Genomic DNA, 19,057 nt, shown 5'->3' with positions numbered 1-19,057 from the left:
GCATAGGACAAGAGGCCCTTTGGAATGCTCCTTGGACTGCAGCATCCTCAGGGAGGAAGCATGGTACGCAGAGCCTGTATTTGCCTCGACCTGCGATAGTGTGTGCCGGGGTTCTGGCCTCTACAACAGATCAATTTCACCTTAGCACAAGGAGGCGACTTTCCTCCCACGTGCCCGGCCCGACTCACTTCCCCTAGGCCGCCCCTGTCAACCTGGCCCCAGCAACCAGAGAGAGTTCTCTGGATCTGCAGTATTGCTTCCGTACCATCCAGCTGGCCTGCCTAACGAAGAGAGATGTTTCATGTGTTCATGACACATAGAGATTTTCATGGCTTGCCACACTCAGGATGTCAGGACACAGGGCTGCCGTGCCCACAATTCCAAATGCCACGCAGCCCGTCTGTCCCAGGATGCCGAGCTACCGGGCACAAGCTCCAAGGGCTTCTCGGAGGAGGTTTGGGGAGAGGAGTTGGCGTTAGGGGGAGTTGGAGATGCAGGCCCACCAGTGGCTGTGCCGCCCAGGGAGACGCCCACCGCCCTCCCATTCATTGGCCAGCATGGGAGGAAGGCGGTCGCAGCGCGGCTCCCTGCGCTCTTCCCGCGCAGTCCATTAGGGGGCGCCCGGGAGCCCCGCGCATGCGCACTGAGGGCCCGCTGACCCACTGGGTGCAATAAAGGCTGCGGCCGGGTTCGTGTGGCTCGGTTCGGGCAGCATAGGCCTTGCTCAGTGGGAGTGCGGAGGAGGGCACCGTCTTCAGGATGGAGGCTGTACAGGAGGGGGCGGCCGGGGTGGAGAGTGAGCAGGTGGCTTTGGGGGAGGAGGCGGTGCTGGTGTTGGATGACATAATGGCGGAGGTGGAGGTGGTGGCCCAGGAGGAGGGCCTCGTGGAGCCGCAGGAGGAGGCCCAGCGGGCACAGCCTGGCCCTGGGCCCATGACCCCAGAGTCTGCACTGGAGGAGCTGCTGGCCGTTCAGGTGGAGCTGGGGCCGGTTAATGCCCAAGCCAGGAAGGCCTTTTCTCGGCAGAGGGAAAAGATGGAGCGGAGGCGCAAGGCCCACCTAGACTGCAGAGGCGCGGTCATCCAGAGCGTCCCTGGCTTCTGGGCCAATGTTGTATCCTTCTCAGTGTTTCTTCTGCCTTTCTGGTGGAGAGGTGCTCTCGGGGAAGTGTAAGTAACTTATGGGCAGCTTGGCATCGATGTGACGCCACCTTTGGGGAACAAAGGTGAGTTGCCCCGGACAAATGTGGCTAGGGAAAACTGCAGCAGGCGTGGGTACTATTTTCCTGCGTGCGGCAGAGAAACCCTTGGTGATGCCGAGCAGCAGACGTTTGGGGCATGTTTTTGAAGAACAGAAGCGAGTTCAGACCAGAATAGGTTTTTGTGTGCATCAAGCTATTTTTAAGGCAGTGTGATTGCTCCCCCTTTCTAGTCCGATCTGGGACTGGGCGTCTTCGGCTATAAGCAGATTCTGCCACTCCTCAGACACCAGCAAGTCTCTGCAAATCGCACCTCCGCATGTCAGTGCAGTCAGCCTCAGAATTATACACCCTCTGTGAAGCCAAGGGGCCTTATTTTAGGGGTAGGGGGAGGCGAAAGGAGGTCATATACGTGGAAGCAGATCTGAGAAATCCCCTACCCCAGCCTCTGGGTGCTCTTAGGCCTTCTTCCCTGTTGCTCCTAGCTTCTCCTTCCACCGTATGTAAATGTAAAGGCTCTTTGACCTAAATCAGATTGCAAACCACCCCCAGATGTCAGCCCTGATCACTGACCAAGATGAAGACATGCTGAGCTACATGATCAACTTGGAGGTGAGGACAGCAAGACTGAGGCTAGAGGGTTTAGTGGGGGAGGGTAAGGGAAATAATTGGTTCCTGTGAGCAACAGTTGGCACCTCACCCAAAAAGGTATTTAAACTTTCTCCACCTTGTCCTGACAGGTGGAAGAAGTGAAGCATCCCGTTCATCTCTGCAGGATCATGTTGTTCTTTCGGAGTAACCCCTACTTCCAGAATAAAGTGATTACCAAGGAATATCTGGTGAACATCACAGGTGACAGGTGGCTCCCAGGATGGGTAGTGGAAGGAAGATGGTGGGTGGATCATTGCCAACGTGATCCAGTCCCCTTCCCACAAAACTTTCTGTCTCTGTAGAATACAGGGCTTCTCATTCCACTCCAATTCAGTGGCATCCAGATTATGAAGTTGAGGCCTATCGCCGCAGACACCACAACAGCAGCCTTAACTTCTTCAACTGGTTTTCTGACCACAACTTCGCAGGATCTAATAGGATTGCTGAGGTGGGTCCTCACTGGGAAACATCAGCAATGACCCTGGTGTGTTCCCACCTGTTTGGGTCACCAGTCTGAGCCCTGATGAGGCGTTTGCCGATTGATTCCCCTGACAGATCCTATGTAAGGACCTGTGGCGCAATCCCCTGCCGTACTACAAGAGGATGAAGCCACCTGAAGAGGGAACAGAGATTTCAGGTGAGCCGTTCAGTTGGAACTGGAGCTGTTTGATGCCCACTATGAGGGGGTTGACACACCTGCCTATTCAGGGAGCCTGGACGCTCGTTTCAGAAATGTAGAAATTGAGGCTGCTTTCCTATATGTAGAAATTCCTTGAGAGGACGAGAGAGAGTGACAGAATCCAGGACATTCATGGCATTGGGCTGAAAAAGGCAGATTAGAGACTGCACTGCAAGGCAGGTTATAGCTGTGAGTCTTAAGCCCAGGGGAGCATAGTCCATTTCCAGAATCACTGAGAAGTGAAGCTGAAAATCATTCACTTCAATCTGTAGCCCTTGATTCCATGGCCGTCAACCCCAGCGGCAGTCATCCTACCTACTCCATGAGATTGGGCTCCCTGAATGTGCCTCCTGGTCATCCCTGTCCTAGACCGCAAAGGATTGTTTAGATTGATGGATTTCCTTGAGCTATTGCCGCATCAGATTTCTGTGTGCTTTTAGTGTACAATGCATCTTGTTAGCTGACTCCCCTCACAGAGAGTACTGGGAATGGGGCAGGTATTGCGGAGAACAGTTTGTAACCCATGGTAGGAGGAAGTTTAAGAGATCACAAATGGGGAAGGGATATCCTTTTCTCAGCGGGCCCTGCAATTAAAACATTTCAAAGTATGGCTGAGAGAAATGCGTTTTGACATGCGTTTGTGTTTCTCTAGGGGACTCCCAGATGTTGAGTTGACTGTGAGGGAGCATCGGACCTTACTTAAAACAGCAGAACTCCTAAAAAGTTACTACCGTATGCAGGATGTCAGTACTCAGCATGGTCTTATGCCCAGGAAGTAAAGGAAAAACCGACCCAGTCACAAAAAAATCAGACAGGAAAAGGGGGTAAACTTGGATTGTATGGAATGCCAAATAAATATTCTCAAGAATGTTTGACTGTGTGTGTGTGTGTTTGTTTCTGTGTGTGTGTGTACGTTTATCCCCTGGATTTGGGTGTCATATTGAATTGATCAATCAATATGCTTTATTTTCTTCATGGAACTGACCCGTCTGTGTTGGAGCTGGGCCTCTAAAATTGTGGAGTGAATGGGTGTGGAATGTGTTGGGATTCTTCCTACAGGACAGAGTTGGGGAGGTCAAAGCAAAAGACAGCTTAGTTGGAAACTTACTTTGTCCTATGGAAGCAGAAGTAGTTCAAGGAAAGGGGTTAAGGTTTCCACAGCCCAGTTTGCTGGGACCTCTAAAATCCTTCATTTTGGGTATCATCATACACAATAGATAAGCACAGGATGATGGAAATCTTGAAGTTCCCTTTCTTGTTGAATTCACGTTCTTTTAAAGGTGAATGCATAATCCTTTTCTGGGACAATCAGCCCCTCAGAACTTCTCACACATCAACGTGAGAAGAAATGGGCAGGTAAGGTGTATGGAGGGACTGTGGGAAAGGTGACAGAGGCATGCGGGAAAGCATTCAGGATATGCTTTTTGGCGTAGATGACTAAGGGAAAACACAGACTGGCAGAAGTGCGGGGAAAGGGGTTGGATTTGTGGAATATAAGATTGCTGGGGAATCCACGCATGGACTGTCTTGTCACTTGATGACACAGGATATGGACGCTCTTGTTGATGTTTACATCTTTAGTTGGGTTAAGCTTTTCTCCACGATTGTATGTTAGGTGAGGAACCAGTAGTGTATGTAGCTACCAACATTACGAGTGCATTTTGTGCTCTTGCAAACTCTAGTGAGGCTCTATTCTCCCCAGTGATTGGCACTGCAGATTGTTTCTGGAGCCCAGGGCCCTCTGATTTTCTGTGGCCTTTTCAGCATACTTTGCCTAAGTTTAATAATGTAAAGAGCAGATAGTTGCACAGTATGTGTTGCAAGCCTCACACAGGAGGACAACACATACAGTTTTCATTCACGGGTGGGTGGCGGCTTCCCATGAACACCTGTGTCTATGCACAAGACGAGGGGTTGCCTGTGTCACTGATGGGTGAGGAGGATTTCAGTGTCGGCGGCAGAACTTTCTTCCCGGTTCCCAGAAAAAACAGTTCCAACATGAGCATCCATGTTGGCCACACACTAGTAGAGTGCTAACATTCCTGTCCCATATGTACTCTGGTCGGCACAGCTTCTGTGAGAAGAGCTATGTTGTTTCAGGGAGGAAGGTTTGACAGTCAAAGTTCATGAATCTGTTGTACTGCCTTCAATACGCATTCCACACCTCCTGCTCGGTATCAGCAGTTGAGCTTTGAAAATCTATAGCCCAGTTTTGCCCCTGCTCCTGGGCACACTGATAATACCATTGTTTTGGTATTATCAGAGATGGTGCTGAATTGTGCTGAATTGTACAGGCTGTCTAACGCTTCTTCCACTGAATATCCGTGCACATGGGCCACAAACGCTAAGGGTACTGACGGATTTGTATTCTGCCTCAGTAACTCTGAAACACCTCTGTTACATCTACTGTCAGGGTCTTTTTCATGTTTAAAGTACCAAGTGTGTGTTTGTAGTTTTTAGTGTGTTTGTAGTTGTGTATGTTTATTTCTCTGCGTGGGTTTGTATCTTTCCTCTGACTCCACCTGTGTCTCCCCATATTTTTCCACACTACCTGCGGTAATTTGTACATGCCTATCTCTACAACCATGCTAGAATTTGTATCTGTGTCTTTGAACATCTGTCACTCTCTCTCCCTTCCTTTCTTCCTTCCTTTCCTTTACACCCTTCCTTTCTTCTTTCCCTTCCTTCCCCACCACACTCTCTCCGTCTGTATCATCTACCTTTCTGTTCTCTATCTGAATTTAGTTTGTAATTCTGAATCTCTTGGCAGTGGCGTCAGACTTCAGAATGTCTGGATGAAATTCCTCTTTGAAAGACTCTGAGCTGAAAGAGATGAGTTCTTTTTGTGAGCCATAATGAACGGTTTATTTCAGGCCAATCTAGCAATGACAGTGTTAAAAACAAATACTGAGCATTGCAGCAAAGCCAAAAGTCCCATGGATTCCACTCATCCCGCTCAGTGTATCGAAAAGGTGGAAAAGTGAAAAAGTGGGTATGCCTGTGGTCTCCCAAGCGGAAGGAGAACTTTCAAGTGATTGTGTCAGATGATTTTCAAGCAGGCAGCTATAGTTCGTAGATACATGCTGCGTAAACACAAACACGATGATGAAACGTAGAAAATGTTCTTCTTCCTCCATTTCAGTTTTGTATTATCTTTTAACCAACATCATGCGTACAGAATTTCTTCACGACATGTCATAAACTATTGTTTAATGAACTCATACCTGAATTATTCATTGTGTCAAAGAATGTCAAACAATCATGATTCGTTATGACCTGCTACAGATAAGTGATAGGAAATAAGAAAATGAGAGCATATAGAAAGGGCACATCGTGGTCTGGGAACTTCACCAAGAGGTTCAGGCTAGCTGAATGCATGTCAGGGATTCAGAAAAAGACACTTGCACTTGTTATTAAGGGCTTTGAATGGAAAAGGAGCACTCTTTTTACATTTATGTCTTTTAAGTCATTTGGGGAGTTTGGTGTATTATTACTTACAGTGTTCTCTCTGCCCTTTCTTATTGTTCTCCCCATCTGGCGCTGTTATTATGTGAAAGCTGGTTTCCTCCATCGGATCGCGTAGGCTCTAATGATGTTTCATTTATTTTGATTCTCCTCACACTACGTAGTTTTAATTTGCCGAATGTGATTCTTTTTTTGTTGGTTTTCCGAGAATGGGTCTTACTCTGTCTTCTAGGTTGGACAGCAGCCCCAGGGTCTTAGCCCACTGCATCCCAGACACCACACACCCATGTGATCCTCTCAACTCAGACTCTCACACAGCTGGCACTAGAGGTGCATGCAACCCTTCCCAGCTATGTATTAATTTAGCAATTGATTACTTTTTGGATATGGGCCCATGTTGCCCCAGGCTCCTCTGGAACTCCTGAGTGCAGGCAATCCTCCCACCTCAGCCTACCAAAGTGCCGGAATGACAGGTGTGACCCATGGCCCTGGCATGGCTTTGAGTTTTTTGCTTTTTTCTTCTACCTCCTCACGTCTTCTTTTCAAACATGCAGTGAAGGTTTCAATTCATGGACTGTAGTCTCCGTGCCTCTAATTTCTATCTTTCAACTCATCGTCAGCATTCATTGCGATTTTCATATTTATAAATTTATATATATATATATGTGCACATATATATTTTTCCTTAACTTACCAAACGATGTTGCATTCTTTCCTGTGTCATGAAAAAGACTTTGATAGAAATGAAAAGCACCGCTTTATAATAAAATAGTTTATTGACATTTATTCTCTTAAGGCGTTTTAAAAATTGTATGTTTATTTGAAACTGTCATATGAAATGATACATATTTATAACATAAGGAGTGTTGTTCAAAAGGTCATATATATTATGCATTGGATACATCCAGCTAATCAACATATGCGTGATCTCACATACTTGTCATTTTTGTTGTGAAAAAACTTGACATGCACTGTCTTAGAATTTTGTTAGAGAAAGAATACATTATCACCAGTTATAGTCAGCAGGCTGAAGAAAATATTTTTGACCTATCCCTCCTTTCTAACTAGAAATATGAATTCTTGATCCAGCATCTCCTCAGTGCACCCTCTTCACCCCCGCCTTCGGAGTCACTACCTCTGTGAAGTCCGCTTTTTCAATTTCTTATAAGAATGAGGTCATGTGCTAGTTGCCTTTCAGATACCTGGCTTATGTGACTTAACAAAATGGCATGCACACATTCAGCAGATTCACACGCATTGTCACAACTGGCAGGATTTCCTTATTTATTATTGCATTACATTTTTCCATTCCGCGTAGGTGTATTTACCCCATTTTTTTAATCCACTCATCAATTGAGGGACACTCAGGTTGCTTCCGTTATTTTGGCTCTAGGGAAAATGTAATGAGTGCAACAATACTTGCATGGGTGCATGCACACCTTCAACATACTGATCTGTGTACTTGTGGGCGTGCCCGGGTATTTTGATTTGCTGGATCATATGGTGGGTGGTTCTACCTGTAGATTTTTGAAGACTGTTTATATTAAATAAAACCCATAAAACTTCTTGTAATGCCTGCACCAATTTACATTCTCACCAAAAGTGAGCAAGGAATTCCTTTTCTCTGCATCCTCACCAGAAATGAGGGTTTTCTTTTTTCTTTTTTTTTTTTCTTGTCTTTTGGAAAATAGGCATTCTGACTGAAGTGAGAAGAAATCTCATTGTGTTTTGATTTGCATTTTCCTGGTGGGTTGGGGATGATGAGGACTTTTTAGTGTGTCCTCTGGACCACTGTATGTCTTAGTTTCAGAAATGAGTATTCCAGCCTTTGCCCATTTGTTTTCAAGCTATTGAGCTGTGGGGAGTTCCTTATGTACTTTGAATATTGACCCATTAACAGATCTATGGTGACCCAATCATTGCTCCCATCCTGTAGGATGCCCCTTCTGTTTCTTTAGTTTTCTGTGTTGTGGTGAAGCACTTTAGTTTGATATGATTACATCCTCTATTTCTGATGGTGTTTACTGTGCTCTTGCAGTCACTTTGAGACCATCATTGCCTACAGAGATGCCATGGAGCTTCTTCCTTGTGATTTGTTCTGGTATTTTTATTGTTTCCTGTCTGACATTGGAGGTTGGTGATAAATTATCCACTTGTAAATTCCTTTATGTGGCTATTCAGTTTGTCCCCAACCTAGTTTATAGAAGATACTTGATTTTTCACTGGGCGTTGTTGCTGCTTTGGGAAAAGGCCGTGACTTAGCTGCAAATGCAGTGACTTAGTTCTGGGCTCCTGTTGTTTTTCATAAGCTCAAGTCTCTGCTTTTCTGCAGTGCTATCCTATTTCGGTACGTAAAGCTTTGTAGTAGTATATCATGAAGTTAGGTAGTGTGATGCCTCCAGCTTTGTGCGTTTTACTGGATTGCTCTGGGCTTTCAGGATGTTCTGCCGTTTCACAGGAAATTTAGGATTCTCAGATTACTTTTCTAAGAAGAATGGGTCATTGATATTTTTACAGGGGTTGTATAGGATCTGAGGATCACTCAGGTAGTATTGATGTCAATGCCATTTAGACAATGTGTTTGTGTGCACATGCTCAGGGCCAAGAGACACTGGGTGTCCTCAGCAATAGTGAGGTGGGCCTTAATGTCCAGCCAGATTGCCTTCCTGGAAACACACAGAGGATCCCCTTCCGTTTTGCTGTCTCTTCACATTTCCTCCCCTGCGAGCCCTGTGTGGTCCTCCAGATTCCCTGTGCGATGGCCTGCCTTTTTTGTGGGTGGGGAGTTGCTGGGTGAATGAGGATGGCAGAGGGGAACAAGCATGTCAGGAGAGCCTGGGTTCATCCAAATGGGACTTGGCAGGCCTGGGAGAGCCATTCTGGGAGGATGTAGACCTGGACAGGCCTCAGATGGGCATCTGTATGGAGGGTGAGACAGCCCTGGTGGATCCCAAACTGAAGGCCAGGTAGTGGCACGCCTCAGGACAGAGAAGGGAGCTAGCAAGGGATGATGAGGCAGCTATCTCTTGATCCTGGCTTCTTACCCATTGACCTTTGCTAATTATGCCTATTTAGCAGATTAGGGTTCCCCTATCCTGAAATGTGGGAACTACAGTTCCCTTATGGACCTTTCTCCACCAGCCCATGATGGCCTGAGTTTGCTCACTGCAATCTCCTCCCTGAGCCTTGGCTTCTCTATGTGCATCCTAACTCCGGGACCCACAGGCTTCTCAACCCCCAGGCCTGGGCTGCTTCCCTGTCCTCTTCTCTGTTCCCTCTCTGAGGGCCTAACTCCGTTGAGTAGTGCTGCAGGAGATTGAGCCACAGGCCCTGGCTGATGACCTCGGGGACTGGGCAAAGTGGTCGTGACAGGTCAGGTTCCGGTCCAAAGCCAATTCCTCCGATGCCGAGGAATGTCCAACAAGGTCCTTTGCCATGACGCCGCATAGCTGCCCCACCTCAGCAAACCTGCCATACCCTGGGCAGTCACAGTCAGCCAACCAGCTGAGGAAGCTCAGTTAGGCAGTGCCCTGCAGGAAACTGGGGCCTTCACCTGAATGAGCCTAGAACCACTTGACTGCAGTGGAGCCAGTCGCCCTGTATCCTGGAGGGAGAGGAGTCAGGAAGGCTAACGCCAGGCCGAGCTTCCCAGGTACTACCCCCTCTACCATACCAGGAGGCACTCCTCATTGAGGATGCCAACGCAATACTCCTTAGTGAGCACTTCGTTGCCAAAGTAAATGTTGTGATGACAGGCAAACTTCTTCCTGCCAGTTGTACTCATGATGAGTGAGTTCCTCCTCCTGCCTGTCCAAGAAGGAGAAAGAGGACAGCCAAGGGACAATTTCATCTAGGTGGGCTGAGGTGGCCTTCTAGCTGGGGTGAAGCATGCGTTTCCCCTTCCTAGCTCCCCGACTGAGACACCCCTGAGCTCCAGGAGCACCTCAAACTGACCTGGATCTTAGAACCCTTCCCCAGACCCGGGCTTACCATCCTGACCAGCAATCCAACATGTAGCTTTGAAGGACTTCCTCATGATGTTTCAGCTACTTGCTCTCACCGGAAATAATCACAACTTTTAAACTGTTCTTCATGCCAACTTAAATGTTTCATTTTTACTACCTCATGTTTTGGATGAGGCATGTATTTTTAAATAGATTTTCACCCTTATTGTACCTCTGTGATAAACTGCTTACTTACATTCATACCATAATTATCTTTCAGTTTTACTTGTCTGTTCCCCAAGATTCAGTGAAACTAAGAATTCTATTTATGCTTGTATCTTTCAGCAACCATATGTGAGATAATGGTGCACATTACTGCAGAAATCACATATACAGGTCCAAAGGGAGACGAAGAAAAAGAAAGCAAGTTTTAAAGTCTGTACATTCCTAACTCTGTATCAGAAACTCACAAATAACAGTGAAATCAAAGAATGATCACAGCCAATTCCTTTTCATACCTAGACTGAAATAAGAATCTTCAAAAGAAAAGAAAGTTCAGAATTTGGGTTTGCAAAAAGTTTCCTATATAGACAAAATTATTGGTAACTTTCTCTGACTAGAAAACAAACAAAAATCCACGTTTTTCATATGTGTAAATATACACATTTTTATTTCCATCAGTGATGATACGCAAGTAAGTAATAAAGTGAAAGTACAATAAATTGATATATGGAATGTTCACAGTCTCCAAATATTCCATTGAGACTATTAATTTTATGTAAACCATAAAGAATGCTTCATGAAACTACATTATACAGTGTCTTTTAGTATTTTACTCACATTTTAAATAATCAACAATTAGAGGGAATTCTTCCTCATTATTTATTACGACTACCGTTATTTTCCTTGAGTAATCCTGTTGAAATTAAGTATTTTAAATAAAACATTAAAAACAAATTATATTGACTGATTTCAGCTTTTAATGAAATCCTACTTGTGTATTTGTAGTAATGTGAAGTATAACTTTCTCCTCACAATTACTCTTTTATAAAACCGGTGTTATTGTTTTCTCTGACACTAACATTGTGATATCTCACAGCTTTACTGTGTGTATACATGACATCCCTCCAGAGAGTAGGCGTCAAATATGTGGAAAAATCATATTTGTGACAAAATTCTGGGAAAGGCAATGGTGAAATGGAAGAATAATTTCTAACTTGCTAACTGTTGGTCAATGGGTTTGTATTTATTTAGCTATAGACACGTATGTGCACACTGTGAGTTTGCCCATGTACATATACATTTCTAGGAGATACCCGTAATATATGGGTTGTGTAATTTTTAATTTATCCACTATTGTGTATGTGTGAAATTAGAAAAGCAGTTACCTTTTCTTTACTCAATTTGTTGGAAAGCCAAAAAAGTCTGTCAACCTTCATTTCAATTAATCCAATACTGTTAACTGCGGACACCTTCATTCTCCTTGTTCTCCTTTGGCAACCGGGAAGTTAATTCTCACTCTAATTCAGCTCTCAGGGTGTGATCCACAAACTTTGTATATGCTTAAAAGGATAAAAGTTCAGTGAAATGTCAAGCCATGCTGTGAAATGTTCCATTGTTTCTATATCTCTAATTGTCCTTTCATGTTATAGAGGCAAGAAAAACAATTCAATGTGTTTCTTAGTATCCAGTCCAATGCACTCTTTCTTCATAATATGCCAAACCCATCCCTTCAAGGCCTTGACATCTCAACATGGCTGGACGTCTCAAAATCTCTTCTCATTAATAACCATTATGTTAATCACTGTTGCCCACAACTGGAATTCGACTGTGAAATCCCCTGGTGGAAATTGCTGTAATGGCTCAAACTACTGGAATGACTATTTGTTTTACCTGAAAACATCTGATGAGCATATACATATGCTATGTGCATGAACATATTGTACATTAACAACATACCATCACTGCCAGTAGATAATAGGTATCCCAAACCTTTGAACCAAACTGACCTCAGGTGCCCCCACAAACCAAGCTTTTTCCTCCACAGCTTTCTTTTTATGTCAAAAAACCGCAAGTCCAGGCCGGGCGTGGTGGCTCTCGCCTGTAATTTCCACATTTTGGGAAGCCGAGGTTGGTGGGTCACTTGAGGTCAGGAGTTCGACACCAGCCTAGGCAACATGGCAAAAACCTGTCTCTACCAAAAATAGAAGAAGTAGCCAGGCCTAGTGGCACATTCCTGTGGTCGAGCTACTTGGGATGCTGAGGCAGGAGAACCGCCTGAACCTGGGAGGCAGAGGTTGTAGTAAGCTAAGATCAGACTACTGCACTCCAGCCTGGATGACACAGCGAGACCATGTGTCAAAAAAGAAAAAAAACAAAGCAACTCCACTCGTCCAGTCGCTTAGGTAAAAAGTACTGTAGTTGGCTGGGCACGATGGCTAACGCCTGTATTCCCAGCACTTTGGACTTTGGAAGGCTGAGACGGGCAGATCACCTGAGATCAGCAGTTGGAGACCAGTCTGGCCAACATGGTGAAGCCTGGCCTCTACTAAAAATACAAAACATTAGCTGGGCATGGTGACGAATGCTTGTAATCCCAGCTAGTCGAGAGGGGGAACCTGGGAGGCAGAGGATGTGGTGAATGGAGATGATGCCACTGCACTCCTGCCTGGGCTACACAGCGAGTGTACCCTGTGAGAAACAAAGGTGAACAGAAGAAAAGTTCTTTATTTAAATATCTAGTACATTAATTTTCAAGTTGTTGTAGAAACATTTCTCTTTAAACTCCTATTGTAATGTCACTTTTCCTGCTACTCACAAATTTAATCTGTAATATTTGCAGTATCGTGAAGTTCTAAGTACATTTAAATTCCTATTATGATAATCCATGGATTGCTGAGAAATAGTGGTTTTAATTTTGTTGTTCAATTTCCACTTAATTTTATTTCAACTTGTGTTAACTCAATTGAAAATTCTTTAGTAGTTTTTTAAATCTCATATCAAGACTTTTATTCACATCAATTGCTGTATAAATGCTCCCACCTTGAAGAACACTCTCTTATAGCCTGCTTCCCTACGACAGTCTTGACTGGTTGCCCTCCAGGCCTGTTTCAATTGTCTCATTCTAGGACTTACATTCACTACCCTTTTAAGAATTTATCTTTCTCTTTTCTTGTGTGTCCTGTTTTCTGCATTTCACATCTTTATCTTTCTTGGTTTACTTCTTCTTTTTGGTAGGAAAAAATCTCTAGTAATTTCTTGAGGAAAGGTTCACCTGGAGACAAAATTTTCGAGTTCTCATATGTCTGAAAAATGTTATGTTTTCTCCTTGTACATTTGATTTTAGTCTATTTGGAAATAAAAACATATGTCAGAAATCAGTTTCTTTTAGAATTTTCAAATCAGAACTCCATAATCCATTGCCTTCTGCTTTATAGCGGTAGTGTTGAGATTTTTTTTTTTTTTTTTAATTTGACATGGAGTTTCGCTCCTGTTGCACAGGCTGGAGTGCAATGGCAGGATCTCAGCTCATCGCAACCTGCACCTCCTGGATTGAAGTGATTCTCCTGCCTCAGCCTCCCCAGTAGCTGGGATTACAGGTAGGCGCCACCATGCCTGGACAATTCTGTGTTTTTAGTAGAGATGGGGTTTCTCCATGTTGGTCAGGCTGGTCTCAAACTCCTGACATCAGGTCATTCGCCTGCCTTGGCCTCCCAGAGTGCACCTCGGCCTCCCAAACTGCGCCTTGGCCTCCCACAGTGCTGGGATTACATGCATGAGCCACCATGCCTGGCCAGTGTTGAAAATTTCTAAATCATCTGGTCCCTCATCCTTTGTTCGTGACCTATTTTTACCTCTCTGGAAACTTACACCATTTTCTCTTTGTTCTCAGTGTTCTCAAATTGTACATTGATGTATCTTGACACGAGTCTGCTTTCATCGATTTTCATGCTATTTTGCTAGGTGTTCGCCTTTTAATCTGTAAATAAGCATCCTTATGTTCTGAGACTTTTTAATTATTTGCCAACAATTTATCCCCCTTTGTTTTACTTATTTATTTCACTTCTATAATTCATATAAATAAAATAATTGGAAAAAATTATCTTGGAGAAGCAGATACCATCACACTGATTCTGTCTGTGTTAACCTATCATACCTGAAGGTTGTCATATTTTATTAAGCAGAAATGTTGTATTTCTTGGTATTCACATTACAACCTGAAGATGGGCAATGACTGTCAAAATTTTAAATGTATGGGTAATAGTTAGAAGATGCAAGCACTGTATCCTCCAGAATTTTAGCATATGAAAATTGCTAATTTTAAATTCCAGGCACATTGATTTAAGCTTCAACATTCTCCCAGCTAAAATGAATCCATTTGTGCTAAGTTCTGTGATCAAAGGTGAATAAGACATTGTTTCTGCCTTCAGTGATAGCTGAGTCCAAAGGGAGACAAATAGAAATGATGTAAAAAGAGAGATAAGTAGTTCATGCGCAGTGGCTCACCAGCACTTTGGGAGGGCAAGGAGGGAGGATCATGAGGTCCGGAGATTGAGGCCATCCTGACTAACAAGGTAAAACCCTGTCTCTACAAAAAATTAGCCAGCCTTGGTGGCACACACCTGTAGTCCCAACTTCTTGGGAGGCTGAGGCAGGACAATTGCTTGAACCCGGGAGACGGAGGTTGCAGTGAACGGAGATCATGCCACTATACTCCAGCATAGGCAACAGAGTGAGACTCTGTTTCAAGAAAAAAAAGACATAAAGTGCTATAAAAACTGAGAAAAGGGACAGAATATCTGTGACAGATAATTTGTTTGGGTCAGTTGGAAATGAGGAGGTCTCAGTGTATGCTTTTACTGTTTCACGTTTGATTATGGGCAGAAACAAATGAATCTTAATATTTATGGGGTCACAGACACTTTTTAAAGGTGAGGAAATCTATGATGATTCTTTCCATAAAAATCTATGTAACATACATCTATATTTTACTTAGAAACTCAGAATGTGCACCATCAAGTGCTCTGGATAGAGTAGAATGAGTAGTAGTATTTAAGGCAGACAAGATGGGAAGGGGAATCCAAACACAGGAAATGCCCTGTGCGAGAGCCTGGACACAAAAAAGCTCGTACATTATTGGAATCAAAGTGAGTATAACATAATTCAGGGTGACTGGAGCATAGCTGGAAGACGAACCAATCATGGCGTAAGATGAAAACAGAAGGCCAGGCACGGTGGCTCACGCCTGCAATCCTACATTTTGGGAGGCACTGGCGGGCAGATCACCTAAAGTCAGAATTTGAAGACCACCCTGGGTAAAATGGCAAAAGCCCATCTCTAATGAAAATACAAACATTATCCACGCATGGTGTGGGGGTGACTGTAATCGTAGCTACTCAGGAGGCTGAGGCAGCAGAATCGGTTAAACCTGAATGGCAGAGGTTGCAGTGATCTGACATCGCACCACTTAACCATTAAACACCAGCCTGGAAGAAAGATTGAAACTCCATCTCAAAATAAATAAATAAATAAATAAATAAATAAATAAATAAAAAATTTAGAAAGGCCGGGAGCGGTAGCTTCTGCATATAATCCCAGCAATTTTGGAGGCTGAAGTGGGCAGATCACTAGGAGTTGGGATTTCAAGATCAGCCTGACCAACTGGGAGAAATCCCATCTCTACTAAAAAAAAAAAAAAAAAGTACAAAATAAGCCCAGCACGATGGCCAGTGCCTGTAATCCCAGCTACTTGGGAGGCTGAGGCAGGAGAATCGCTTGAATCCAGGAGGTGGAGTTTGCGGTGAGCTGAGATCGCGCCATGGCACTCCAGCCTGGGCAACAAGAGCGAAACTCTACCTCAAAAATAAACACACAAAAATGAAACTAGAAGATAAGTATATATCCAGGGATAAAGCATGAAGTATCTCCAATGTCACTCATGCACTTTGTTTACTCAGAGACAACACCAGGATTGATTAAAATTATGCACATCATGTCAACCCTTTTCTAAATGTTAACAAATGTCACTGGAACAGCTAGTACCCATGGAATAGGATGTAACATTCTGACTGCAGGCTTTCACTTGCATTCCCTACAGGTGTTGAGTGTGGAGTGTTCAAACCTCAAGCTTATAGATTCATGAAGGAAAAATTATGTGCATTGAAAATTGAGAACAACTATGTTAAGAACAATATTCCATGAAAGTAAGTTCCTATGTACTCATCTGCTCTTAATTGTATTACACTGTTCTCATGCAGAATGATACAAGTAACAATTATTATTGTTATTACTATTATTAGTATTATGAAATGGAGTCTAGCTCGGTAGTCCATACTGGAGCGCACTGCTGCGAACTCAGCTCACTGAAACCTCCGACTCCTGGGTTCAAGGGATTCTCCTGCTTCAGCCTCCCATGTAGCTGGGATTGCAGGCACCCACCAAAACACCTAAGTAATTTTTATATTTTCAGTAGGGACGTGGTTTCACTGCATTGGCCAGGCTGGTCTTGAACTCCTGACTTCCTGAACCACCAACCTTGGACTCCCAACGTGCTGGGATTACAAGTGTGAGCCACCGCACCCAGCCAAAATTAATATTTTGAAATATTTAGAAATATATGTTCTAGGGCACAGTGGCTCAAGTCTGTGATCCCATGACTTTGGGAGGCCGAGGTGGGTGGACCACTTGAACTGAGGAGTTGGAGACTAGCTTGAAAATATGGTGAAACCCTGTCTCTACAAAAGATACAAAAAATTAGCCAGGACTGGAGGTGTGTGCCTGTGTTCCCAGCTACTGAAGAAGCTAAGGTGAGAGGATTGTTCAGGAGGATCACTTGAGCTCAGGAGAATGAAGCTGCAGTGCGCAGAGATTGAGCTTCTGCACTCCAGTCCAGTCTGGGCAAGAAAGTGAGGTTCTGTCTCTTGTACGTAGGGGTGTGTGTGTGTGTGTGTGTGTGTGTGTGTATACACATATGCATGTATATGTATACACACACTCATATATACATATATAAGAAAGAGTGAAACTCCCTCATACACACACACAGACACACACACACATACAAACACGCACACAAACATATATTCTTGGCCACCTTAATTCCTCTATAATGGAATTCTGAACAGCATGCTTAAGGGTCAATACCAGGGCCTGCAGGCAGATAGCCTGTGCCAGAACTGTTCAGAGTGGGTTTTTTCACATTATACAGTTTCATCTTCTGAGTACACTTCCTGATCCTATTGTTCCCTTCATATCTTGCATATCTTTCTGGGGAAAAGACCACATGCAGCAATACCTTTTTTTTTTTTTTTTTTTTTGCTAAGTGTTTTCTTATTATTTGGAGGAGTTTTTAGTCGAAAAATTTGGGAAAGAAGGGAGTAGGGAACAACATGACATTGTAAACTGCAAAGCAAAATAAGGATATAGAGTACATAGAGGAAGAAAGAGCTCGGGCACTAGAAGATCTTGTTCCTCAAACCGCATGCTGCCTACTTTGTAGTCTAGCTTGACACGTGAGCCCTACTCCAGTTTCCAAAAGAACAATGATTGTTTCATTTAATCGGACCAAGGGCACTTGACACATCCCACCATATACATCTGTCATTTCAAAGAAGAAAGAGTATTTTAGAACTACAAATAGAAATAATGTAACATTAAGATGAAAATCAAATAACAAATCTAGCTTCGTTGAAAATCTGTCTATACTGATATCTTATTTTTTTTTTAATTCTGCCAAGGATTAGTGAACATATTCTCCCAGTCTTTTGTCTGTATGTTAAAACTTGCTAAACACCTCAAGTCTCGCATAAGAACTACAATGGAAAATGGATCAGTCAGGAGTTCTTCCATACAATTATCAATAAATTATATTTCTTCATACTGAAATTTGTTTTTTCATTATTGTAAGAAATTAACTTTTATATTAATAGTAGGTGATGTAACAAAGCAGGTCTTTAAGGAGATAACTGACACTGGATTTCCATACCATTACTCAGGTGGCCCTTATTTGCCAGCCAGGTTCCCTCCCTGGACACACACTGAAGGTCCCCAACCATTTTGCGATCTCTTCACATTCCCAGCTCCTGAGGAAGCTCCAAAATACCTGTCCATGAAGAAAATAGAACATTTCCGCACACTGGATCCCAGTGTGGTCCTCCAGATTCCCTGTGAGGTGGACTATCTTGTATGGGAAGGCAGGGCACTGGGAGGGAGGATGTCAGAGACGATAACACATGTCAGGGCAGCCCAGGGTCATGGAAACAGAACAAGACAGTCCTGGGAGAAACATTCTAAAACGGCATAGACCTAGGTGGGCCTCAGGTGGACATCTGCGTGGAGAGGGAGAGGGCCCTGGTTGAGCTCAAAATGAGCCCCAGGTGGTAGCAGATCTTAGGGCAGGGCATGGAGCTGGCAAGTGATGATGAGACAGCTATCCCTTAAGCCCTGCTTCTCACCCACTGACTTTAGCCACATATGCATCCTAGTGGCTTAACGTTCCCCAATCCTGACATGTGGGTGTTATAATTTCCTGATGGGCCTTTCTCCCCCAAACCATGGATTGCCTGGGATTGCTCACTGCAGTCTCCTCCATGATCCTTGGGTTCTCCATGAGGGGCACAGATCCAGGACTCAAAGGCCTCTGAGTTGCCAATCCTTGGTTGCTCGCCTGGCCTCCTCTCTGTTCTGTCTCTAATGCTGTCCTTCCCTCCATGGGATAGAACTGCAAAGCATTGAGCCATAGGCCCTGGCTGATGATCTAGGGGACTGCAGAAGCAGGTCCAGGGGAGTTCAGGTCACAGCTTAAAGCCAGTTCCCCGGAGACCAAGGAATGACCAGCGAAGTCCTTTCCCAGGATGCCCCACGGCGAACCCCACCTCAGCAATCCTGCCAAAACCCGGGCAGTCTTATTCAGCCAAACAACCTCCACCTCCACCTCAGCCATGATGTCTGTCATATGATAAGCTCAGCCGTTGTGTCTTCCAATATGATAAGGTCAGGTAGGAGGTGTACTGCCTGCAGCTGGAGGCTTGACCTTCATGATCCCAGAACCACTGGACTGCAGTGGAATGAGACACTCTGTACCCTGCAGGGAGAGGAGTCAGGAAGGTTCATGCCAGACCT

General features: G+C 44.3%; 1 protein-coding gene across 2 annotated transcripts; it reads left to right on the top strand.

The window, feature by feature from the left end:
• Nucleotides 1–639: 639 nt before the first annotated feature.
• LOC129053387 (testis-specific Y-encoded protein 3-like) lies at nt 640–3,400 on the top strand. Of its 2 annotated transcripts, XM_054545424.1 has the most exons (6): nt 640–1,113; nt 1,733–1,810; nt 1,939–2,050; nt 2,152–2,297; nt 2,405–2,486; nt 3,181–3,400. In XM_054545424.1, exons 1-6 carry the CDS (start codon nt 760–762, stop codon nt 3,201–3,203), a joined length of 795 nt encoding a protein of 264 aa, XP_054401399.1. In that variant the 5' UTR covers nt 640–759; the 3' UTR covers nt 3,204–3,400. The 2 variants fall into 2 exon arrangements, with proteins under 2 accessions (XP_054401399.1, XP_054401398.1); XM_054545423.1 differs by having other exon boundaries at nt 2,405–3,394.
• Nucleotides 3,401–19,057: the final 15,657 nt, after the last annotated feature.

This window comes from Pongo abelii, chromosome Y (assembly GCF_028885655.2).
Source record: "Pongo abelii isolate AG06213 chromosome Y, NHGRI_mPonAbe1-v2.0_pri, whole genome shotgun sequence".
NCBI lineage: Eukaryota > Metazoa > Chordata > Mammalia > Primates > Hominidae > Pongo > Pongo abelii.
This window is presented reverse-complemented; position numbering and strand designations above follow the sequence as displayed.